Source organism: Dendrobates tinctorius, unplaced genomic scaffold (assembly GCF_039654945.1).
Source record: "Dendrobates tinctorius isolate UK_male_01 unplaced genomic scaffold, ASM3965494v1 ptg000090l, whole genome shotgun sequence".
Taxonomy (NCBI): Eukaryota; Metazoa; Chordata; class Amphibia; order Anura; family Dendrobatidae; genus Dendrobates; species Dendrobates tinctorius.
The window spans coordinates 2973385-2999863 of NW_027361758.1; the positions used below are offsets into that span (position 1 = coordinate 2973385).

The window sequence follows — 26479 nt, forward strand, 5'->3', positions numbered from 1 at the left end:
AATGGACATCTGTATCAGACCTAAAGAAGCCTTCACCTGCAGTGACCCCTCTTTGGACCAGTTATCTAATTAAACCCTTATTAACCTCTATTGCTTTCATTTGACATGAAATAATGGGGTCCGGCTACACCGTTCTATGAAACCGTATTTCAGTCAGTTGCCCAATGATGTTTGAGCGTGTAAAAAGCTATAAATTCTGTAAAGGGTCATGTATTGTTAGTAAACCACCCAAGAATCTGCAGCTCAATCACCTTTCATTTTAACGGCTTTGTAACAAATCCATCATATTGTGACTATGTGCGGCTAAATTACATATACCGGCTGTATACCTCTAGACCTCCAGGATATAAAATGTCCCATTTGTTCTTATTAATGACCCCATAGTACGGAGGGCAGATGTAACGCAATCTCTACCCCCTCTCTCACTGAGTCATGATTGTTTTACTTTAACATAAAGAAAAAGTGTAATACTTGTGAAGTAGACTGGCATTGCCCAAAAATGTGCCAGCTTTCAAAAAGTCAGATTTAATAAATGAGTTTCTTCTTATAAGCTATACCGATTTTGCATGATAAGGATTCAAAGTGATCGTGGCGCAGAAGCAGAAAAGCAAGATGGACACAATAGATGCTAAGGCACTCCAGAAAATGGCACAAATATGGCAAAATACAAGAGGAAAGATAAATGCCCTCCACAGACTCTAAAGCTGTGGTCTCCCACCAGGGGGGTCCCAAAGATGCATGTGACTCCTGAGACTGGCATGGGGCAGTGCTTCCCATTCACCCTTTGGACGGCTAGCGGGAGGAAGGGCCCCACCGGCACGCTTTGGCATCAGGCCGGAGCACAGTGTGTCAGAGTGGAGGCTGATGGTTAGCCGGTGGTAGGTTAATATGAGGTTTTAACCCCTTCCTGACATCCATCTTATATTGACAGCACATCGGGAGGTCACTTCTCAGAAAACACCTTAAAGAGGTCGTCTACGACTTGGACAACTCCATCTTGATCTAAATCTCTGGATCTCTCGATAAAATTAAAAAGCGTATACTCCCCTCCTGTGCCGTTCCAGCGGTGTTAGCACTAACGTTCCTGGGACTCTTGTGCGGTTGTTGTGACACGTGACACCAACACCCAATCAGCACTGGAGTCATTGTCTCCACCTCCGGTCAAATCTAACATCAGGAGGAAGCCAGGGCTGCTCTCACTTCCTCTTGATGATCGATTTGTCCAAAGGCGGGGACAGAGACGCCAGCACTGATTGGGCACCAGGGTCATGTGTCATAACAGCACAGGAGTCCCAGGAACGCGAGTGCTGACACCGCTGGAGCGGCGCCGTCACGGGAGTATAAGCTTTTTTGTTTTATCAGGGCCAAGTGAGGGATGTCCGACTAGTGGACAAGGGTACAGGATGATGATGGCCATGATCAGTATTGGCACCATTTGTGGCCGTTTAACCCCTTGGATACTGCTGTCAATAGTAACTGCAATATCTAGATGGTTATTGTAAGAGGAGGATTCCCTCTCTCCCTCTCTAAGCCTATGGGCACCCTGTGTGGTTCCAGTAGTCGCCATGGCAATCCGAGGCCAAGTCATGGCCTTCAGGTTAGTCCGCTGTGGTGGCCTGTAAGCCGGGTCTAACGGGATATGTGTCCATGCAAAACTGACAGATCTGATAGCTTGCAGCACAGAAGAATTGCAGAACATTAGATCAGTGATCAGGCAAATAAAAGCCCAAGATAGACTAAGGAAAAAAAAAATGGTATCCCTGAAAACGTCATCTTGTCCCACAAGGAACGCGGCCCATTCAGTGAATATGTGCAAACTACCTGTCACCCATCAGAATGGAGATCAGATGACTGTTTATATACCCAAAATAGCCCAATACAGCAGTGATCTGTCTCCAGCTGGTTGTAGAACTACACTTCCCAGCAGTCCTTTGGTTTCTGCTCTTGCGGGGCATACAGTTCATGCTGTGAGAGGCGGGCACTTATTGAGCCGGATCATTTTCTCTACAGCTCCCCGCAGGCACAATACCGAAAATAACAAATCACCGGCAACGACAGCTCTCCCACAATCCTGTGCGAAGCAGAGCAGGAATTACTACATGGCCTACTGGTGACTTCCGTGTCGCCATGGGAACCCGGCGTGGTTTACTTCTCGGTTGCTAGGCACTGGAGGCTCAGGCTGCGTGCGGGCTGCGCTGCTCTGCAGGTAGGACGGATATGGCGGTCTGTGCTGATACTCCCTCAGTACCGGGCCGGTGTGCGCCGTGTCCTGCCTGTGCCGTGTCCAGGCTACCTGTGTCCTACGTTGCGTCCTGCCTGCCTGTGTTGTGCCTAGCTGTGTCCTGCCTTCCTGTGACATACACTGTGTTCTGCCTGCCTGTGTCCTGCCTATCTGTGTCGTGCCTACCTGCGTCCTGCCTGTGACCTACACTTCGTTCTGCCTGCCTGTGTCATGCCTGTGTTGTGCCTACTTGCGTCCTGCCTGCCTGTGACCTACGCTGTGTCCTGCCTACCTGTGTTCTGCCTGCCTACCTGTGTTGTGCCTACCTGTGTCCTGCCTGCCTGTGACCTACGCTGCGTTCTGCCTGCCTGTGTCCCACGCTGCGTCCTGCCTGTGTTCTGCCTGCCTGTGTCCCACGCTGCTTCCTGCCTACCTGTGTTCTGCCTGCCTGTGTCCCACACTGCGTCCTGCCTACCTGTGTTGTGCCTACCTGTGTTCTGCCTGCCTGTGACCTACGCTGCGTTCTGCCTGCCTGTGTCCCACGCTGCGTCCTGCCTGCCTGTGTCCCACGCTGCTTCCTGCCTACCTGTGTTCTGCCTGCCTGTGACCTACGCTGCGTTCTGCCTGCCTGTGTCCCACGCTGCTTCCTGGCTACCCGTGTTCTGCCTGCCTGTGTCCTGTCTGCCTGTGACCTACGCTGCATTCTGCCTACCTGTGTCCTGCCTGCCTGTGACCTACGCTGCGTTCTGCCTGCCTGTGTCCCACGCTGCGTCCTGCCTGTGTTCTGCCTGCCTGTGTCCCACGCTGCTTCCTGCCTACCTGTATTCTGCCTGCCTGTGACCTACGCTGCGTTCTGCCTGCCTGTGTCCCACGCTGCTTCCTGGCTACCCGTGTTCTGCCTGCCTGTGTCCTGTCTGCCTGTGACCTACGCTGCATTCTGCTTACCTGTGTCCTGCCTACCTGTGACCTACGCTGCGTTCTGCCTGCCTGTGTCCCACGCTGCATCCTGCCTGCCTATGTTGTGCCTACCTTCGTCCTGCCTGCCTGTGTCCTGCCTTCCTGTGACCAATACTGTGTTCTGCCTGCCTGTATTGTGCCTACTTGCGTCCTGTCTGCCTGTGACTTGCCTACCTGTGTCCTGCCTGCCTGTGTCCTACGCTGTGTCCTGCCTACCTGTGTCCTGCCTACCTGTGTCCTGCCTACCTGTGTCCTGCCCTGCCTCCTGCCCTGTCCCCTGCAGGTTGCGGATTATGTGGCGGCTGCAGTTTTCCTGTCCTCATGATCTCCTGTCCCTCAGTAGCAGTCGGGGGGAGCTTACCATTTCACATCCATGGCAGTGAAGCTTCTGTTCTGGGCACTGGATATTTGGGCCGTGTCTGCTGTTCGGTGCTTTATTTGTCATTTATGATCTCTATTCTATACGTTGACATTGTGTTTGTGAATTGAATGATTTCCCAGTAAGCAGATTATTCTGAATATTTTCTGCTATTTTCTGGACTATAATATTGAATACACAAAATAGCAGAACTGTGGTAGGATCTGGGGAATTAATATGGTCTTATTTTGAATTCTTTTTCTTGTTGTGGTTGATATGTGAGGGGAGCCAGGGCCATAGTCGTGGCTGACAAAGATAGCTCAATTACGCCCTGGTCTCCCAACACATGCATACAATGTCCCCTTTGCAGCATACCTTCTGCTACACCTTCTGCACCATCAGGGTCCCATCTGGTCTGCTGACGTTCTGCTGCAGGCGTTGTTATACAAAAAGAGGCAGAGTCCAGTTCCAACTCAACAATAGTGAATTGACGTGCTTCAGTACACAGTATATCCATTTCAATTACATTCATGTCATAAGGTTCCACACAGTATGCATCCTTCACTTTCCCTGTGTCTTCCCTCACTCCTTCCAGGTAGTCCCTGGGACGTACGGACCCGTTCGGTACCGCAGCATCACTCTTGTACAGCTTCACTAACTTTAGGAGTTCCCCTGTCCGTTTCGCCCCAGATATAAGGGCATCTGCCCATGTAGTAAGCTGCCACATCTTGGTGCTGCCCTGCATCTTCTTCCTGCTGTAACCTTCGGCCACTATCAGGCCCTGGACAAACTAGGCTCTTGACTCGAATGTTGCGGGGTCACTGTGCTGTCCCGGGCACTACTGCCCTTCAGGACTCTTTGGGCTCCCCGGCCCTATTGACTATACTCAGGAAATGCTCCGGGCTTACCCACAGTTGACTCCTCCTATTAGTTAACTATATACACTATTGTGCCCCATCTAGTGTCCTAACTACTAACTGCACTTTCCCTAAGCTACAGCATAATGTACATCTTATGGCAATGCAGTATAGAACACTACAGTTATATACATTACACATTAATACAGAGGGGTGGGGTACACATCAGTCCTGGTACACCCCTTACAGATACAGGACGTGGTGGCCGGAGGGTGCGGAGAAGTGTTTGATTCTATAACACCAGCAGTGGTTTTGATGCAGAGTTTAGAAGTTTTATTCTGCATCATCAGTGCATTGTCTGGTGCTATACACTGATTGCCTATAGCCAGGGTGGGGAGCCCCCTAATGAACACCCTGACATCCCTAGCTTCAGGGGTACACATATGCTGTCAGCCAAGTCAAAAACTAAGCATGGTCTAGGGCAGGGATGGGGAACCTATTTTTTGTCGGGGGACATTTTGGATATTTATGCCATCACTCTGGGGCCGTACAAAATTATCCACTTTCATGCCGCGGCCTTTTTTCATTTTTGCGTTTTCTTTTTTCACGCCCCTTCTTCCCAGAGCCATAACTTTTTTATATTTTTCCGTCAATATGGCCGTGTGAGGGCTTGTTTTTTGCAGGACGAGTTGTACTTTTGAACGACACCATTTGTTTTACCATATCGTGTACTTGAAGGTGGGGAAAAATTTCCAAGTGTGCTGAAATTTAAAAAAAAAAAAGTACAATTCCACAATGGTTTTTTTGGATTTTTTTTTTTTACCATGTTCACCAAATGCTAAACTGACCTGCCATTATGGTTCTCCAGGTCATTATGAGTTCGTAGATACTAAACATGTCTAGGCTGCTTTTTATTTAAGTGGTGATGAAAAATCTAAAGTTTGTTAAAACAAAAAACAATTATTGCGCCATTTTCAGAGACCCGTAGCGTCTCCATTTTTCACGATCTGGGGCTAGGTGAGGGCTTATTTTTTCCGTGCCGAGCTGATGTTTTTAATGATTTGGTGTGGATATTACCTTTTGATTGCCCATTATTGCCTTTTAATGCAATGTTGCTGCGACTAAAAAACCCCCAAAATTCTGGCATTTTGACTTTTTTTTTGCTACAGATCGGATTAATTCTTTTCATACCTTGATAGATCGGGCGATTCTGGACGCGGCAATACCAAATATGTGTATTTAAAAATTTTTTTCAATTGTTTTATTTTGAATGGGGTGAATGTGCGGTGATTTGAACGTTTGTATATTTTTAAAAAACTTTTTTTTTTTCTTTTCACTTGTTTCAATAGTCTCCAGAAGCTGCGATGATCAGATCGCCTGTGTGTAGCAGAAATGCTCACTTGCTACAAGTGCCGACTGCTGGGCAGCGCACATAGGAATCCTGCAATGACAACCACAGTGTTCTCCTGCAGACCCCGGGTTGTCATTCCGAACCCATCGGTGACCCGCGGTCATATGACACGGTCGCTGATGGGCAGGATTGGAGACGCACTTCCAGCGCGATCAATGTTTCCTCAAATACACTAATATTGCCTCCAACGGTGACACCATGCACTAATAATTTTCCTCATTTTGGCCCCATTCACTAATAACGTCCCCCCATTGTGGCCCACACATTAATAATGTCCCCCACTGCAGCCACTGTGCACTAATAATGTGCTCTACTGTGACCCCATACATTAATAAGGCCCCATTGTGGCTATCATGTACTAATGTGTGCACACGCTGCGGATTAGGTGCGGATTCATCCGCGCGGATTTTGTAAAATCCGCAGGTGAAACCGCAGGTCAAAAGACCTGCGGTTTTACCTGCGGATTGCTCTGCGGTTTTGCCCTGCGGTTTTTCATCTCCTCAATGGAGGAGATGGCAAACCGCAGGAGAATCCGCAGAAAGAATTGACATGTCAATTCTTTCTGCGGATTGAAAACCGCAGATAATCCGCGCGGAAAATTCCGCACCGTCTGCACTGCGGTTTTTGATTCCCATAGGGAATCAAGGTACTGTACACCGCAGCAGAAACTGCTGCGGGTCCGCAGCGGCCAAAACCGCTGCGGAACCGCAGCAAAATCCGCAGCGTGTGCACACAGCCTAATGTCTCTCATTATGGCCTTATAAACTAATTAGGTTCCCCACCTGTTGTGGGCTTCATACAGTAATGACGCAATAACATTTCCATAGAGAGTTGTATGAGTGCTTATGTTTTTGCAGTGCGCCCGCCGCAAATCTGCCGGCTGGCAGATCCATTTTGATCACTATGATAAACTATCATAGTGATCAAAATAAAAAATAATAACCCCCCCCCCCCCCCTGTTTATCACTCCCTTAGTTAGTCAAACATAATGAAATATAGAAAATATATTTTTTTTTCATTTTACCATTAGGGTTAGGGCTAGGGTTAGGGTTGGAATTAGGGTTAGGGTTGGAGTTAGGGTTAGAATTAGGGTTAGGGTTAGAATTGGGGTTAGGGCGAATTAGGGTTAGAATTAGGATTAGGGTTGGAATTAGGGTTAGGGGTGTGTTGGGATTAGGGTTGGAGCAAGAATTGAGGGGTTTCCACTATTGACCAACTTTGAGGGTCTAATTTCTCCTGTTACCCTTGGGAAAATAAAAAAATTGAGGGTTAAAAAAAATCACTTTTGTGGAAAGCAAAAAGACTTTTTTATTTTCACGGTTCTGCGTCATAAACTTCTGTGAAGCACTTGGGGGTTCAAAGTGCTCACCACACATCTAGATAAGCTCCATGGGGGGTCTCTTTTCCAAAATGGGGTCACTTGTGGGGGGTTTATACTGTTTAAGCACATCAGGGGTTCTGCAAACGCAACATGACGCCCGCAGACCATTCCATCAAAGTCTGTATTCCAAAATGGCGCTCCTTCTCTTCCGAGCTCTCCCATGCGCCCAAACAGTGGTTCCCCCCACATATAGGGTATCAGCGTACTCAGGACAAATTGCACAACAACTTTTGTGGTCCAATTTCTCCTGTTACCTTTTGGAAAATAAAAATGAGCGGGCTAAAAAAATCATTTTTGAGGAAAAAAAAAGATTTTTTATTTTCACGGCTCTGCGTTTATAAACTTCTGTGAAGCACTTGGGGGTTCAAAGTGCTCACCACACATCTAGATAAGCTCCTTTGGGGGTCTAGTTTCCAAAATGGGGTCACTTGTGGGGGGTTTCCACTGTTTAGGAACATCAGGGGCTCTCCGAACGCCATATGGCATCCGATATCAATTCCAGCCAATCCGGCGTTGAAAAAGTCAAACGGTGCTCCCTCCCTTGCGAGCTCTGCCGTGCGCTGAAAAAGTGGTTTACCCCCACATTTTGGGTATCAGCGTATTCAGGAGAAATTGCACAACAAATTTTGTGGTTCATTTTCTCTTTTAACACGTGTGAAAATAAAAAAAATGGTTCTGAAGTAAATTTTTTGGAAAAAAAGTTAAATGTTAATTCTTTCCTTCCACATTGCTTTAGTTCCTGTAAAGCATGTAAAGTGTTAATAAACTTCTTGAATGTGGTTTTGAGCACCTTGAGGGGTCTAGTTTTTAGAATAGTGTCACTTTTGGGTATTTTCTGTCATGTACATCCCTCAAAATGACTTTAAATATGATGTGGTCCCTAAAAAAAAATGGTTTTGTAAATTTTGTTGTGAAAATGAGAAATCACTAGTCAACTTTTAACCCTTATAACTTCCTAACAAAAAAAAATTTTGTTTCCAAAATTGTGTTGATGTAAAGTAGACATGTGGGAAATGTTATTTATTAAGACATTTGTGTGACACATCTCTCTGATTTAAGGGCATAAAAATTTAAAGTTTTAAAATTGCAAAATTTTCAAAATTTTCGCCATAAATCCGTTTTTTTCATAAATAAACACAAGACATATCGAAGAAATTTTACCACTAACATGAAGTACAATATGTCATAAAAAAAAATCTCAGAATCAGCGGGATCCGTTAAAGCGTTCGAGAGTTATAACCTCATAAAGTGACAGTGGTCAGAATTGTAAAAATTGGCCTGGTCATTAAGCTGCAAACTGGCTCTGTCACTAAGGAGTTAAATCCCCCCCCTTTCGCCCCATTCAAAATAAAACAATGAAAAAAAAATTTAAAAACATACACATATTAGGTATCGCCGCCTTCAGAATCGCCCGATCTATCTGTAAACAAAAAGAATTAACCCGATTGCAAAACGGCGTAGCGGTAAAAAAATTGAAATGCCAGAATTACGGTCTTTTGGTCGCCGCGACATTGTATTAAAATGCAATAGATCGTATCTGCACATAAATGGTATCCTTAAAAACATCAGCTCAGCGAGCAAAAAATAAGCCCTCACCCCACCCCAGATCACGAAAAATGGAGACTACGAGTATCGGAAAATGGCACAATTTTTTTTTTTTTTTTAAAGCAAACTTTGGAATTTTTTTTTCACCACTTAGATAAAAAGAACCTAGACATGTTTGGTGTCTATGAACTCGTAATGACCTTGAGAATCATATTGCCAGGTCAGTTTGAGCATTTAGTGAACCTAGCAAAAAAGCGCCAAACAAAAAACAAGTGTGGGAATGCACTTTTTTTGCAATTTCACAGCACTTGGAATTTTTTTTCCCATTTTTGAGTACACGACATGCTAAAATTAATGACATCATTCAAAAGTACAACTCGTCCTGTAAAAAAATAAGCCCTCACATGGCCATATTAATGGAAAAATAAAAAAGTTATGGCTTTGAGAAGAAGGGGAGCGAAAAATGAAAACGCAAAATCGATAAAATGCTCCGGTCATTAAGGGGTTATAGGAGTCTGTGTCATTCTTTCAATTAAAGGACTTTAGTCTGTGTTTTCATACAATGTGACTATGGGATTAGTAAGGGGGGCGTCTTATTAACGCCTCTCCATTACTAGCTTTGACACCACTACAGGGCAAGTGGGAAGAGCGAGACTAAGTGCCAGAATTGGTGCATCTTAGAGATGCGCCTTTTCTGGGGTGGCTGAGAGTTGATGTTTTTAGCCGGGGGGGGCAGTATCCATGGCCCCTTCCTAGGCTATTAATATCAGCTGTCTGCATAGCCTTTGCTGGTTATTAATTATAAGGGGACCCTATGGCATTTTTTTAGGGTCACCCATTTTATTAGAAGTAAAGGCTAAGTATACAGTTGTGCGCTGATATTAATAGCCTGGCAAGTTCCATGAGTATTACTCCCTTCCCAGGCTATAAACGTCAGCCCCCAGCTGTCAGCTTTCCCTCTGCTGGTTAAGAAAATTACGCGGGAACCCACGCCATTTTTTTCAGAAAAATAATCTTTTATTAAATACATGTACAGTAAGCTGCACACATCTATCTATCTATCTATCTATCTATCTATCTATCTATCTATCTATCTATCTATCTATCTATCTATCCATCATATATACCTTATGGTAATCCTAATTGACCTAAAATGGGAAAGGTTTATTCTGATTTCATGTTATATGTTGAGAAAAACATGCATATGTGTCTTTTTATATAGTGTATGTAAACTTTTAGTTTCAACTGTAGATATATGAAGCTGGTGGCAGCGTTGCTGCAAAAACGCGATGCAAAAACCAACAGAGAAACTGCTTAGGGAAAAAGATTGCAGCAGTTTCACCTAGGAAAATCTTGTTTATAATGGAAAGCTACCCAAAACGAAGATTTGTAGTTCTTCATTGGATTTGTGTAATCAAAATATTATATGACGTGTTTAATATTACTGTACATACAGGCTACACTATATTTATATGTAGAGGAAGATGTCTGAAGGTGATTTTGAACTACAAGAAGAAATGTCCTCTAATGCAGTTGACCAAGATGTGTCTGAGAAGGAAATGGAAGTGTGTAGTGAAGATCAAAAAATATCTCCAACCCCTGAGTCTTCTCAAGAGCAGCCCCCTGACGCCAATGATGGAGGTTTCGAGGAGCAAGTAAATGAACCAGAAACTGAAGAACAGGGTTCTCCTAATGTGTCACATGGAGAAATGTTTCATGATGTAGGAAAGAAGGAAGCCATTGAGGTAGAATTAACACAAATATTTTCATACTCTTTGTACTCTTCATACTTGCTATACTCTCCATACTTGCTATACTCACATGTATAGTGCCATGGAATAAAAGGTGCTAAAATAAGAAATAATAATACTCGCTGTCCTCTCCATACTTGCTGTCCTCTCCGTGCTCTCTGTCCTCTCCGTACTCTGTGTCCTCTCCGTACTCTGTGTCCTCTCCGTACTCTGTGTCCTCTCCGTATTCTCTGTCCTCTCCGTACTCTCTGTCCTCTCCGTACTCCCTGTCCTCTGCGTACTCCCTGTCCTCTGCGTACTCCCTGTCCTCTCCGTACTCTCTGTCCTCTCCTTACTCTCTGTCCTCTCCGTACTCCCTGTCCTCTCCGTACTCCCTGTCCTCTCCGTACTCCCTGTCCTCTCCGTACTCTCTGTCCTCTCCGTACTGTCTGTCCTCTCTGTACTCTCTGTCCTCTCCGTACTCTCTGTCCTCTCCGTACTCCCTGTCCTCTCCGTACTCCCTGTCCTCTCCGTACTCTCTGTCCTCTCCGTACTCTCTGTCCTCTCCGTACTCTCTGTCCTCTCTGTACTCTCTGTCCTCTCTGTACTCTCTGTCCTCTCTGTACTCGCTGTCCTCTCTGTATTCGCTGTCCTCTCCGTACTCGCTGTCCTCTCCGTACTCGCTGTCCTCTCTGTCCTCTCTGTACTCACTGTCCTGTCTGTACTCTCCGTACTCGCTGTCCTCTTCGTACTCGCTGTCTTCTTCGTACTCGCTGTCCTGTCTGTACTCTCCGTACTCGCTGTCCTATCCGTACTCCCTGTCCTTTCCGTACTCTCTGTCCTCTCCGTACTCCCTGTCCTCTCCATACTCACTGTCCTGTCTGTACTCTCCGTACTTGCTGTCCTCTTCGTACTCGCTGTCCTCTCAGTCCTCTTCGTACTTGCTGTCCTGTCTGTACTCTCCGTACTCGCTGTCTTCTTCGTACTCGCTGTTCTGTCTGTCCTCTCCGTACTTGCTGTCCTCTCCGTACTCGCTGTCCTCTCCGTACTCACTGTCCTTGGAGATACTGCTGAGATGCTTTGGAAATGGTTCTGTAAAGTTAAATATTGGTTTAGTACCAGAGGCCATTTCAATTAATTTGTGTTATATCCTGTATGACTGAATGATAAAATCAAAGTGATCTTGTTAGTGATCATATTACAACCTGCTCGCTTTCTTTCTTATCCTTTAATAATGTATAAGATAAGCGGCGATTTTTTTTTTTTTTTTTTTTTTTTTATTAGGCCTCATTCAGATGTCATTTTCTTTTTATGTACAAGAAAAACGGACAGAGTTTCATCAGTTTTTTTTCATTGAAAGAAAAAAATGTCTCTACCTTCCCAAATCAGTCAGTGAAAAACATGGGCCCCATATGAATGGCAGCTGAGTGCCATCTGATTTTTTTTCACAGACCCATGGACTTTTATTGCTGAGTTTCATCCGACAGATAACACTCCTACTTGAAAAACAGATGTGTGATTGAGCCTTTATTTTACTAGGCACATAAGGGACATTGAACAGAGATCAGCCTGTATTTTTTTTTTTTTTCTTACTGTTGTCATTGTTTCTTTGCTAAATTTTGATAGCCGGATGTTACAGATGAGGAGACTTCTCAAAAAGAAAAAGATGCATCAGATGATAAAAGTCCCGCGCAGGAATCGTGTGCAATATCGGACCCTAATATCACAGAGAGCCAATGGTCAAGTGAAGGAAATAATCGTGTCTCAGTATTTGATGATATGAATGATAAAGAAGATAAAGCCGCCGTAGAGGTCCCAGCCGCAGAAGACTCGCTAGTCTACACCTCCACGCCAAGGACCGCCTTTGAAGATGAAAACTCAGTCTCTGCAGATAAACCTCTTGTGAGTGATGATAATGACAGATTTTCTTGTTAATACCCCTGTATGGCTATTGTTAGGGTGAGATTGGTGATGGATTATCCATGATTCCCTTCATCTGCACCATAAGCTGTACAGTATGTTTTTAGATTTGCTATCCGCTTTAGTTATTGGATGCATACAGGAAAGATATATATCTTTGTACCGTGTTAGCCAGTAGATAGAAAAATATTTAGAATTGAGAGTCCTCAGTGGTTGATACCATCTTTTCAGTTAGCCATTAAAAGGTAACAAATTGCAAGCTTTCAAGATTTCTCAGGTCTCTTTATCAGGCATATAGACTAATACAAAATCTGAAGAGTCACATATTTATGCACAACACAACACAGAAATAATGCAATAGATAAGACAAGTGACGTGAAGCGGAACTATCATTAATTGTACAATTACTTAATGCTTATTACAAATTACTTGTATTAAAAGGTAACTTCAAATCTCAGAGAGACAGAAGGGTCTGGGAGTATAAACTCATGACGACCTTTGACACACTCAGTGCAGGAATGAATGTGTCGCATGGATTTATGTCTTTTTACATCAATTAAGGAATTTGCTCCTCAGACCTTGTGTGGGGATCAGAACACAGAACCAGACCCCAATCAGAGGACAATAAAACATTCAGACTCCTTATCTATTAACTGTATTATTGGCCACAACTGTTTATCCCTCTCCCATAATGCTAGTTCTGCTTCACGTCACTTGTCTTATCTATTGCATTATTTCTGTGCTGTGTTGTGTATAAATATGTGACTCTTATTAATAAAAATAATAATCTTTATTTTTATATAATAATCTTTACTTAATCTTCAGATTTTGTATTAGTCTATGCCTGATGAAGAGACCTGAGTAGTCTCCAAATCTTGCAACTTACTGGGGGCATACGTGCACTAACGGCTGCTTTGCTTTGTGCAGAATTTAGCATGGTGTTTCGGGATGAATAGCAAGATCCCAATTTACAATCTTCATGATGAAGAGCACCAAGTGGCAGTGTACGTGTGCGCTCACACCGCTGTAATCCATGACTTCACGTTGAACCTTCAGCGCCACCTTCAGGTACGAGAAGGATGTTTTATGCAATATTTTATGGACGATTGGAATGAAAAACCTAATTTCTGTATCTGTAGTCTTGTCATCTAAATGATCCATTTGTATATTAATATTGCTGAAAGCTGAGCATTTCGTTCCAACTCTGAATATAATAATATTTTCTTCATGTTTGTCTTCTGCTTCCCCAACTAATAGGGCATTTATCTCTAATAATCAGCTCATGCCTGCTCCTTGCTTTTACCATATGCTCTGACAATTCTACCATATGCTTGGTGCCTACTGTGCGGACTGAGGATTTGTAATAAAATATTGCAGTTTGTAAACTCAGTTATGGAAATGAGAATTGCTGTGAAGCCAGAACATCTGATATTTTCCCATCATCCAAATATGGACGCTACATCAGCTTATAAATATTTTATTGCTATTTTGTAAACCAGCTGCAGACAAACGCTCTGACCCTTTACTACATGTTAGAAATTCGGGTAATTGACTAAATTATTTAGAATGTGGCTTGACAATTCCTGATGTTTTCCTATCCTTTCCTATATCATATTTTATGTTTATTGTTTTATTTTTGTTATACTCTCAGTTTTAGGGTTTCTTTACCCATTTCTTTTCATTGTTTTGAGGGCGAATAGTGAACGCAACAGATTTTTTTTTGTCCGTATTTTTTTGGACATACACCACTGCAGATTTTACTGTGAAATGCATTGTGGGACCATACCCTAAGATTATGTGCAGACGTTCAGTATTTGCAGCAGAAAAATCAACTGCGAATATTTTTTTTTTTTTAAGTATAAAGCACTAGAGTGCACCTATAGTGCAAAAAAAATGAGGAATGAGCATACGCTAATCAGGGTGCTACACCTTGTAATTGCATACCAAAGGGAAAGAGAAAGGCCAATACCAAAAATTGGCGCGCACACCTTATAAACAATCAAAAACACAAAGCTTTATTCATAACCATAGACATACAAAACCCGTAAAAACATTTAAAAGTATGTAAACCAAACACAACAATCATCCAATCATTTGGTGCACACCAATTTTCTATATTGGTCTTTCTCCTCTTTGGTATGTTTTTTTTTTCACTGCCAAACCACAACATTTGATTATACCCTAAGACTACATGCTCACCACGTCTGTGTCAATTTTTAAATCCATGACAGACGGATCGTTTTTTATCCACTGTGTCTTGCATCCGTATTTTTAAAAACTGTCTTGCCGTCTATCTATTGAGTCTTAATGTATCAGTTGAAAACAAATGAAACCTGGAAGAAACATTTAAGGACAAAGTCTGACTTTTATGTTTACCAGACGATAATATACACTTTATTGATCCCGGGGGAATTTATGGTATTACTGCAGCGTTACAAACAGCATTCCAAACATTACATCATTACAAACAGCATTACATAAAGTAATTCCTAGACACAGATCTTGCACATAACTAACCACATTACGTAACAAACAAATTTGTGTAAATGCAGGTACTATAAATCTTAAATCTCTGATCATTGCTATTAGTGCACCAGCCATAGGTCATTGTTGTCTTTCACCCTTAGGAAATAGTTATATATCCCCATAGCAGTAGGCACAAACGATTTCCTGAATTTCTCATTCTTGCACCTTAGTAGGATTAGTCGGCTGCTGAATGTGCTTTTCTGATTCAAGATCAGCCCGTATAGTGGGTGTGTATTATTGTTCATTATAGCCCTACACTGCTTCTGAAACCTATCTTCCACTACCTCCTCAAAATGGAGGCCAACAGCCACGCTTGCCTTCTTGATAAGTTTGTTGAGCTTATTAGCATCAGCTACTTGCACACTACTGCCCCAGCAAATGAGAGCAAAAAAGATGGCGCTTGCCACAATGGACTGGCAATTTTGAGCATTTTACTGCACACATTGAACGACCTGAGCTTCTGTAGAAAGTACAGTCTGCTCATTCCCTTCTTGTAAACCTTCTCCATATGACACCTCAAATCGAGTTTGCTGTCAAGGTGAACCCCCAAATATTTGTAGCTCTCAACCATCTCTACCTCCTGGTCAGCAATAGTGATCAGTAAGTAATCATCCTTTTGTTAGGCGTCGGATTCCTGCAGCGACACAACAGGAATCCAGAGCCTCACATGCTGCTCTGCAGCAAGCCATTCCTGAGGCCAAGTCCCTCTGCCGCTCTACTGGGCATGCTCACGAGACAATCTCCCATTGGAGGTTGGGAGTCACGTGCTCAGGTCCTTCTCCAGATCTGATTGGTCCATCTCAGAGATCTGGAAGGTCCCGGCAGCGCACGGTTATAAAAGGCCCACATGGCCGCTTAGCCATGAGCTAGTATAGACTCTTCTTGCTAGATGTGTGAATGGTGATGGATGTATGACTCTGGTGACTGACTTATTAAGATTCCCCTCCCTCTGATATTACGCATGTGGATAGGGAACTAGGGAAAGAGTCAGCGCCAGTCAGTGGCAAGCCATAGGCCACTGTGCACAACGCACCTCTACACTAGCGTCCGGTGGTGTCATGTCTCGGAACTATCGCATAGCGGCTGTGTCTGCCACCGTGCAGCATTCGGCAGCACTTACCGGCGTCCGCAGTAGCGACGCCGCATGCACGGTAGTTCTAGACGGACATCGACCCCAGTCTTGGGCCCGTGTCCTGTGACCGGATATTGTGCGTGCAATTTCGCTGAGACCTGTGAGTCTAACAGGCTCGGCGTTTATGTTTATGTTACAGCGCCTCTGTGAGCTAACAGAGTCCGCTCTGCGCACATCGGGTGACGTTGAACCCGTGCGCGTTATACCGCCATATAGCGCGTCTGCCATTAATTAGCAGCAGTGTTAACATCTTCTGCACGGTGGACCCCGAGCGGCGAACGCACATTATTATTTATTTATTTAGTGCGTTCCGCCGTTCCTAACATTATACTAGCGCCAGGGTCTGGCTAATAATGGCGGACCAGCAGCAGCTACAGTGGTACATTCGGCAGCTGGAGGGCAGGGTGGCAGCCGTCGAGAGTTCCACCTCGGCTGCGGATGCTGCTGCAGTCGCTGCCCAGACAATTGCAGAGGCTGTCTCCCGGGCGTCCATGTCCTCGCCCATGCAGACAGCTTCCCGCCTCCCGTTGCCCGATAAATTTTCTGGTGACAGCGCCACCTATAGGGGTTTCGTGAGCCAGTGCTCTATCCAGCTCGAGTTACTGGCCACGCGATTCCCTACAGAGCGGGCTAAGGTGGGGTTTATCATCTCCCTCCTGTCTGGCAGGGCGTTGGAATGGGCTACGCCACTATGGGAGCGTGATGACCCTGTGGTACTCAGCGCTGCTCAGTTTCTAAAATCACTAAAGCAGGTCTTTTTGGGGTCCCGGGTCACTCACGACACCTCTCTCCAGTTACTTGCGATAACGCAGGGACCCCTGTCGGTCAGTCAGTACGCCGTCCGTTTCCGGACACTGGCTTCCGAGCTGGAGTGGCCTGATAAGGCACTCATCCCTGTGTTCTGGAGAGGGTTGGCTGAGCATGTCAAAGATGCTTTATCTACCAGAGAGATCCCCATAAGTCTGGAGGAGTTGATTGCAATCTCCACCCGTATTGACCTCCGTTTTACGGCGCGCGGGCTGGAGCGTACTCAATCCAGACAGAAGTTTAGGTTGGCACCTGACTTCTCTGAATTTCTTGAACCCCCTGATCTAGAAGTTTTACCTCCTGAGCCCATGGATGTGTCTCGTACTGGTCCTAAACCACGTCCAGCACAGGGCTCCACATGCTGCTACCTATGTCGACAGTCTGGCCACCTGGCTAACAGGTGTCCGCAGTGGTCGAAAAAACGTTCACCTCCAGTAGTAGTTGGTGGGGATCTACCTAATATGAAAACTTTCTCCAACAAACCGGTATTCCGAGGGACGATAGACAGTGGAGCTTCCACTGTCACAGTGGACTCTGGGGCAGAAGGAAATTTTATGTCTTCAGCCTTCGCCCAAAAGCACGCTATTCCACAGGTGCCACTTCCTCACCCCGTGACCGTCAGGGTGGTCAATGGATCTACCTTACCATCTCAGATTACCCACCAGACAGCACCCCTGGGGTTCTCAATCTCCCCGTCTCATCGCGAGACGTCCCTGCTCATTATGCCAAAGGGCATCGACCAGGTGCTTCGGGGAGTATACTGGGCTGGAGCAAGGACTGTGTGGGAAGGTGCATGGGGGGCATGCGGAGGTGCCCACGGATCATTCCGCGCCTCTCACTGGGAATCTGAGGTCCATGGTTCCGATCGTCCCTGAGCCAGTGCCGCCAGGCAAGACCTTTGTCCCGCCTCACCTGCGGTCCAAGGTTCTCGCGTGGGTATACGCGTCCAGGGTGGGTGGTCACTTTGGTTACAAGGGGACCACAAAACTCCTGCCTAGCTCTTACTGGTGGCCGCACAGGGCTCGGGACACAAAAAAATACATTCAGGCATGCGCCTCTTGTGTTCGGAGTAGCTCCTCTAAACAGAGGCCGGCTGGGTTACTGTATCCCTTGCCGGTGGCAGACCGGGCAATGGAGATCCGCGACAGTCTGGGTCGCACCCCGCATGTCACTCAAATCTCTAAAATGAGAATGAAGACGCTCGCCGACACACGTCGACGCCCCGCTCCAACTTCTGCTCCTGCCGACTTCGCCATCCCTGACGCCTTCCACGTGTCCCTTCTCAAACCTGTTCACATGTCCCGGTTTTCCAAGTCATCTGCCGGGGCATAAGACTTGTCTTCGGACGAGCCTGAGGTCTATGCCTCTGTGGGACACAAGGTGGTACGTGGTAAAAAACTTTATTTGCTGGATTGGAAGGCTCAGGAGGGAGGGGGCCCTAGAAGGGGGGGGTAATGTTAGGCGTCGGATTCCTGCAGCGACACAACAGGAATCCAGGGCCTCACATGCTGCTCTGCAGCAAGCCATTCCTGAGGCTAAGTCCCTCTGCCGCTCTACTGAGCATGCTCACGAGACAATCTCCCACTGGAGGTCGGGAGTCACGTGCTCAGGTCCTTCTCCAGATCTGATTGATCCATCTCAGAGATCTGGAAGGTCCCGGCAGCGCGCGGCTATGAAAGGCCCGCATGGCCGCTCGGCCATGCGCTAGTATAGACTCTTCTTGCTAGATGTGTGAATGGTGATGGATGTATGACTCTGGTGACTGACTTATTAAGATTCCCCTCCCTCTGATATTATGCATGTGGATAGGGAACTAGGGAAAGAGTCAGCGCCAGTCAGTGGCAAGCCATAGGCCACTGTGCACAACGCACCTCTACACTAGCGTCCGGTGGTGTCATGTCTTGGCACTATCGCATAGCAGCTGTGTCTACCGCCGCGCAGCATTCGGCAGCACTTACCGGCGTCCGCAGTAGCGACGCCGCACGCACGGTAGGTCTAGACGGACATCGACCCCAGTCTTGGGCCCGTGTCTTGTGACCGGATATCGTGCGTGCAATTTCGCTGAGACCTGTGAGTCTAACAGGCTCTGCGTTTATGTTTATGTTACAGCGCCTCTGTGAGCTAACAGAGTCCGCTCTGCACACATCGGGTGACGTTGAACCCGTGCGCGTTATACCGCCATATAGCGCGTCTACCATTAATTAGCAGCAGTGTTAACATCTTCTGCACGGTGGACCCTGAGCGGCGAACGCACTTTATTATTTATTTATTTAGTGCGTTCCGCCGTCCCTAACACCTTTTTCCTTCTATAACTCACCATTTTCTTGGCTTTCTTCACATTTAGTTCTAGACAGTTAGTCTGGCACCACTCCGCAAAGTTAGAAATCACCCTTCTATATTCCTCCTCCATTTCATCCATTTTATACATATTCCCATAGACTCTGATGGTCAATTCTGATTCGCAAAATAGTTGTGAATAGGACATGCTCTGAGTCTCAGGTACTGAACTCATGGATCCATTTTTAAAACGGATGTGTGTATAGATGATGATAACTGTATGGGCCTATTGGCTGTGTGAAAAAAAAACAACAAGATAATGTCATGTGAAAAAACGTTAACCTGCCAATATAAAGTATGGCTAATCTGCTGGTCAATAGCGTTTTAAAGCCATGTAGCTGTCGCATTAAAGGCCCACTACCAGGACGAACTGAACTTTATTCCTCCTAGCAGCCTCCGGCTTTCAGTCATGGATGCTCGACTTTGGTCACCACTCAGTACACAGTGAGCAGAAGGCTGTAACCACACCCTGACACTGACTGACAGCTGGCTCTGTACTGATGCACTGTAGAGCTGGCTGGCTGTCATTGCTGGGGTGTGGTTACAGCCGCTGCTCACTACATACTGAGCGGTGACTGAAGCCTTGCCTCAATGACTGAAAACTGGAGTCTGCTAGGAGGAATAAAGTTCATTTCCTCCCAGTAGCTGGGCTTTCAGTGCAACGTCTGCACGACTTTAATCTGCACATTGAACCCATATCTGCAGGTTAATAGTGTTTTTCAAATGATAGGTTCCCTTTAACCCCTTCTCGACCTGTGACACAGCGTATGCGTCATGAAAGTCAGTGCCAATCCGACCTGTGACGCATACCCTGTGTCACAGAATGATCGCCCTCCTGCGGGCCGGGTGACGGGGGTGAATGAAAGGTCACCCAGCCCGCAGGTACAGGGGGACCTATACTTGACCCCGGGGGGGTGGCTTAGCCCCCCCGGGTCTACAATCACTCCTGGTGACCTTTATGTCACCCCCCTCAGATCTGATTGGAGCGTCCATGTGACGCTAGCCTTCCAATCAGATGTGGAGGGGCGGAGGAAAACAATGTCTGCCTCGCTCCTCAGCTTCATCCCATCTGTGGAAGCCGAGGAGCGAGGTGCCTGACCGCTGACCTGCCCCACAGAGCCCGCGATCGCGCCGCTGCCTCCGCCGCCCGCCGTTGCCGCTGCTAGCACCCCCCTCCTGTCCTCCACTCCCCCCGCCTCTGCTTCCTCCCCCCTGCCCCCCCTAATCACCACCTGAACGGGTGATCACCCTCTGCCCCCCTAATCACCTGCTGCATTTGCTCACCTCCTCCTGCAGCCTCCATTTGCTCCCCTTCTACCCCCCTGCGCCTGACAGCTCCATTTTCTCTCTTCCTCCCCGGGTGATCACCCCCCCCCAGTGATCACCCCCTAATCACCCCCTGCCCCCCCTAATCACCTGCTGCCATCTGCATCTTCTGCTGGTCCTCTGCTCCCCTCCTGCCCCCAACTGCACCCGACAGCCCCATCCTCCCCTGGTGATCACTCCAATCACCCCCTGCCCACCTCCTGCCCCCCTGATCACCCCCTGCCCCCCTGATCACCTGCTGCCGGCTTCATCTACAGCTGGTCCTCTGCTACCCTTCTGCCCCCCCGCACCTGACAGCCCCATCCTCCTCTGGTGATCACCCCCCCAGTGATCACCCCAATCTCCCCGTGCCCCCCTGATCACCCCGTGCCCCCCTGATCACTCCCTGATCACCCCCTGATCACCTGCTGCTGCTGCCAGCTCCATAAACAGTTCGTCCTCTGCTCCCCTCCTGCCCCCCCCAGCGCCTGACAGCGCCATCCTCCCCTGGTGATCACCCCAACCACCCCGTGCCCCCCTGATCACCCCATGCCCCACTGATCACCCCGTGCCCCCCTGATCACCTGCTGCTGCCGGCTCCATCTTAGCTGGTCCTCGGCTCCCCTTCTGCCCCCCCCCCGCGGCTGATAGCCCCATCTTCCCCTGGTGATCACTCCAATCACCCCCTGCCCCGCTGATCACCCCCTGATCACCTGCTACTGCCGGCTCCATCTCCATCTGCTGCTGCATCTTCTCAGCCCCTTCCTGCCCCGCCCACAACACCTGACAGCCCACGACTGACAGCCCCCCGCCCACACGTGACAGCCCCGTCCTGCAGTAGAAAGTTTTTCACCAAACACTCGCACATACACACGCCCACGCACACTATAATAAAGCTTTTTTACACACGCACACACACCACACACACATTCTCCCGCTCATCCCAGTCATTCCAGTCACAAAGGGTCTACTCAGTTGAGGAGGCATATGAAATTATTGCCTCCGAAACTGATAGTGAGGAGGACGACCCCACCTTGCTCTATTCCTCCCACTCTTCCTCTTCTAGCGACACAGACTTGCCACCACCAAGATGTCGCAGGGCGAGAAATCGTCCGGAGCCCAGGGAGGAAGAGTCAGAGGTCTTAGAAGAAGAGTCGGGTACCTTGGACGAAGTCCCACAGTCAAGTGTGAGTTTCCCCCAACCTAGTGCTAGTCACGCCCAACCTAGCACTAGTGCTTCCTCCTGGACCCCCGTCCCTGAAAATTTTGCTCCACGGATTCCTGATTTCATTCCCCAATCAGGAATCCAGTTTGAGACTGCCAACTTCAGGGAAATAGACTTTTTCAAAGTCTTTTTCTCGGACTCACTCGTCAGTCTCATGGTGAAGCAAACAAACTTGTATACCCAGCAATTTTTGGCCGAACACCCAATTTCTTCATTCTCTACTTGGAGTCCCGTGGACTCTGTAGAGATGATTAAATATTGGGGACTGGTCCTTCACATGAGGATTGTGAAGAAACCAGAAATTCGCCAATACTGGAGTACTGATATTTTATATCAAACTCCAGTATTTGGCATGGTTATGTTTTGCAAACGTTTTGAGGCGATTCATAAATTTCTCCATTTCAGGGACAACACTGAAAGCCTTCCCCGCGATGACCCGAATTTTGATAGACTGTTCAAAATTCGGCCGCTCATCGAACACTTCAGCAACAAGTTTGCTGAAGTGTACATTCCCGAAAGGGAAATTTGTGTGTATGAATCCCTCATCCACTTCAAAGGGAGGCTTCAGTTCCGTCAGTACCTGCCCAGCAAAAGGGCGAGGTACGGGATAAAACTCTACAAGCTGTGTGAGAGTACCTCAGGGTACACTCTCAGCTTTAGAGTTTACCAAGGAAAGGACAGTAGGATCCAGCCCCCAGAATGTTCACTTGCTTTAGGAGTGAGTGGGAAAATAGTGTGGAATTTGGTCCACCCAATGCTTGATAAAGGTTGCCATCTGTACGTTGATAACTTTTATACAAGCATCACACTATTTCAATCCCTCTCTGCCAGAGCTACCGTCGCTTGCGGTACCGTGCACAGAAACCAGAGGGGTCTCCCTTTGCCACTAATTGAGCAGCCTCTCCGAAAGGGTGAGAGTCGAGCCCAATGTAGCGGCAACATGCTTGTGGTCAAGTTCAAAGACAAAAGAGACGTCTTTGTCTTGACCACAATCCATGGTCCCGACACCACGGCCACCACCGTTCGAGGTACCCCAGCACCGGTCCACAAACCGGACTATGTCCTGGCGTACAACCATCACATGGGGGGAGTTGATCTTTCTGATCAAGTCCTCCAGCCCTTTAGTGCCATGCGCAGCGTCGGACTGGAATACCTTGGGCCCACCAGAGAAAATCATTCTTGGGGCCCACTACGTAGCTGCATAGAGTTAAATACCAGACCACCAATTATGCGGTAAAACACGCTAATATCCGGGTATAATATAAGGTTGTACATGTCTTAATTATGTAGCAGGAGTTGGGGTAGCCCCCTCATATAATATAAAGCAGCCCCCTCACATAGTATAATGAAGCCATCTGATAGAATATAATGCAGCCATCTCATAGAATATAATACTGCCCCCCTCATAGGGTATAATACTGCCCCCCCTCATAGGGTATAATACTGCCCCCCTCATAGGGTATAATGCACCCCCTCATAGGGTATAATGCACCCCCTCATAGGGAATAATGCACCCCCTCATAGGGTATAATGCTGCCCCCTCATAGGGTATAATACTGCCCCCCTCATAGGGTATAATACTGCCCCCCTCATAGGGAATAATGCACCCCCTCATAGGGAATAATGCTGCCCTCCTCATAGGGTATAATGCTGCCTCCTCATAGGGTATAATGCTGCCCTCCTCATAGGGTATAATGCTGCCCTCCTCATAGGGTATAATGCTGCCTCATAGGGTATAATGCTGCCTCCTCATAGGGTATAATGCTGCCTCCTCATAGGGAATAATGCTGCCCTCCTCATAGGGTATAATGCTGCCTCCTCATAGGGTATAATGCTGCCTCCTCATAGGGTATAATGCTGCCCTCCTCTTAGGGTATAATGCTGCCTCCTCATAGGGTATAATGCTGCCTCCTCATAGGGTATAATGCTGCCCTCCTCATAGGGTATAATGCTGCCTCATAGGGTATAATGCTGCCTCCTCATAGGGTATAATGCTGCCTCCTCATAGGGAATAATGCTGCCCTCCTCTTAGGATATAATGCTGCCTCCTCATAGGGTATAATGCTGCCTCCTCATAGGGTATAATGCTGCCCTCCTCATAGGGTATAATGCTGCCTCCTCATAGGGTATAATGCTGCCTCCTCATAGGGTATAATGCTGCCCCCTCATAGGGTATAATGCTGCCCCCTCATAGGGTATAATGCTTCCCCCCTCATAGGGTATAATACTGCCCCCCTCATAGGGTATAATGCTGCCTCCTCATAGGGTATAATGCTGCCCCCTCATAGGGTATAATGCTGCCCCCTCATAGGGTATAATGCTGCCCCCTCATAGGGTATAATGCTGCCCCCTCATAGGGTATAATACTGCCCCCCTCATAGGGTATAATGCTATATAGATATATAGATATAGAGTTAGATAGATATAGATAGAAAGATAGATGTAGAAATAGATAGTAGATAATGGATAGAAAGTAGATAATGGATAGATATAGATAGAAAGATTCATAGAGATAGAGATAGATAGATATAGAAAGAAATATAGATAGATGGATAGATCGATAGGTAGATAGATATAGAGATAGATAGAAAATAGATAATAGATAGATAGATATAGAGATAGATAGCTATAGATAGAAAGATATAGAGATAGATAGATATATAGATAGAGATAGATAATAGATAGAGATATACAGATATAATAATAATAATAATAATATAGACATATATAGATAGATATAGAGATAAATATATATAGATAGATGGCTATAAATAAAAATAGATATAGAGATATATAGAGATAATAGATATAGAGATAATAGATATAGAGATAATAGATATAGAGACAGATAGCTATAGAAAGATAGATATAGAGATAGATATAGAGATAATATCTAGATATAGAGATATGTATAGAGATAGATAGATATAGAGTTAGAAAGATAGATAGATAGATAGATATAGAGAGAGATAGATAGAGATAGCTAGATAGATAGATATAAATAATAGAGATAATAGATATAATAGATAGATATAATAGATAGATATAGAGATAGATGGATAGATCAATAGATAGATAAAGAGAGAGATAGAGATAGATAGATAATGAGATATAGAGATAGATATAGAGATATAGTGTTAGATAGAAAGATAGATATAGAGATAGATAGATATAGAGATAGATATGGATATAGAGATAACAGATAGATATAGAGATAGATAGAGATAGATAGATAGATATAGAGATAATATATAGATAGATAGATAGATATAGAGATAGCTATAGAGAGAGAGATATAGAGAGAAACAGATATAGATATAGAGATAGGTAGATAGATATAGAGATAATAGATAGATATAGAGATAGATAGATATAGATATAAAGATAGATAGAGATAGAGAGAGCGGTAGATAGAGAGAGAGATAGATAGAGAGAGATAGATACAGAGATCGATAAATAGATAGATAGATATAGATATAGATAATAGAGATAGATAATAAATATAGAGATAACAGATAGATATAGAGAGAGTAAGATAGAAAGATATAGAGATAGGTAGATATAGATAATAGAGATAGCTAGATAGATAGACATAATAGATAGATAGAAAGATAGATGTAGAGATAGAAAGATAGATATAGCGATAGATAGATAGAGATAGATATAGATAATAGAGATAAATAGATAGATAGATAGAGAAAGATAGATAGATATAAAGATAGAAAGAAAGATAGATATACAGAGAGATAGATATAGAGATAGAGATAAATAGATAGATAGATAGATAGATATAGAGAGAGATATAGAGAAATAGATATAGAGATAATAGATATATATAGAGATAGATATAGAGAGAGATAGATACAGAGAAAAGATATAGAGATAAATAGATAGAGAAAGATAGATAGATATATAGATAGAAAGATAGATATAGAGATAGAGCGATAGATAGATATACAGAGAGATATAGAGATAGATAGAGATATATAGATAGATAGCTATAGAGAGAGATAGAGATAGATATAGAGAGAAATATATATAGATATAGAGATAGATAGAAATAGATATATAGATATAGATATAAAGATAGATATAGAGATAGATATAGAGATAGAGCGATAGATAGCGAGAGATATAGATATAGAGATAGATAGATACAGAGAAAAGATATAGAGATAGATAACGGATGGATAGATAGATAGGTATAGAGATAGATAGATATAGATATTAGATAGAGATATATATAGATAAAGATAGATAGATATAGATGGTAGCTAGATAGATAATAAATATAGAAATAATAGATATAGAGATAGACATAATAGATATAGAGATATATATAGAAAGATATAGAGATAGATAGATATAGAGATAGATAGATAGATATAGAGATAGATATAGAAATAGATAGATATAGAGATAGAGATAGATAGATATAGATAATAGATAGAGATAGAAAGATAGATAGATAGATAGATATAAGAGAGATAGAGAGATATAGAGATAGTGTAATGATGTATAGTAGGTTTCTATGAAGACAGTGGCTAGATGATAGAGTCACAGACACAGGTATACGTGAAAGTAGTTTGTATTAAACAAGCAGCACAGAACAGCACAGGTGCTGGCGGAGCCAGACAATGACAGCAGTGGTAACAGCAGCAGAACTCAGTCCAGTAGATAGCAAGTTGCACACCAGCACTATGTAGATGTAAGCAGACACAGTCTTAAGAATGCAGGCAAGGACAGTCACTTAGCCCTCTCCCTTGC

General features: G+C 45.2%; 1 protein-coding gene across 1 annotated transcript in view; it reads left to right on the forward strand.

The window, feature by feature from the left end:
• The first annotated feature begins 1212 nt into the window (after positions 1-1212).
• Positions 1213-26479, forward strand: part of CFAP251 (cilia and flagella associated protein 251) — a 128958-nt gene continuing 103691 nt past the window's right edge. The window contains exons 1-5 of the mRNA XM_073585997.1: positions 1213-1338; positions 2011-2206; positions 10187-10475; positions 12087-12362; positions 13308-13448. Of these exons, the coding sequence (XP_073442098.1) occupies positions 10215-10475; positions 12087-12362; positions 13308-13448 (678 nt within the window). The 5' untranslated portion in view covers positions 1213-1338; positions 2011-2206; positions 10187-10214. The remainder of the gene's footprint in view (positions 1339-2010; positions 2207-10186; positions 10476-12086; positions 12363-13307; positions 13449-26479) is intronic.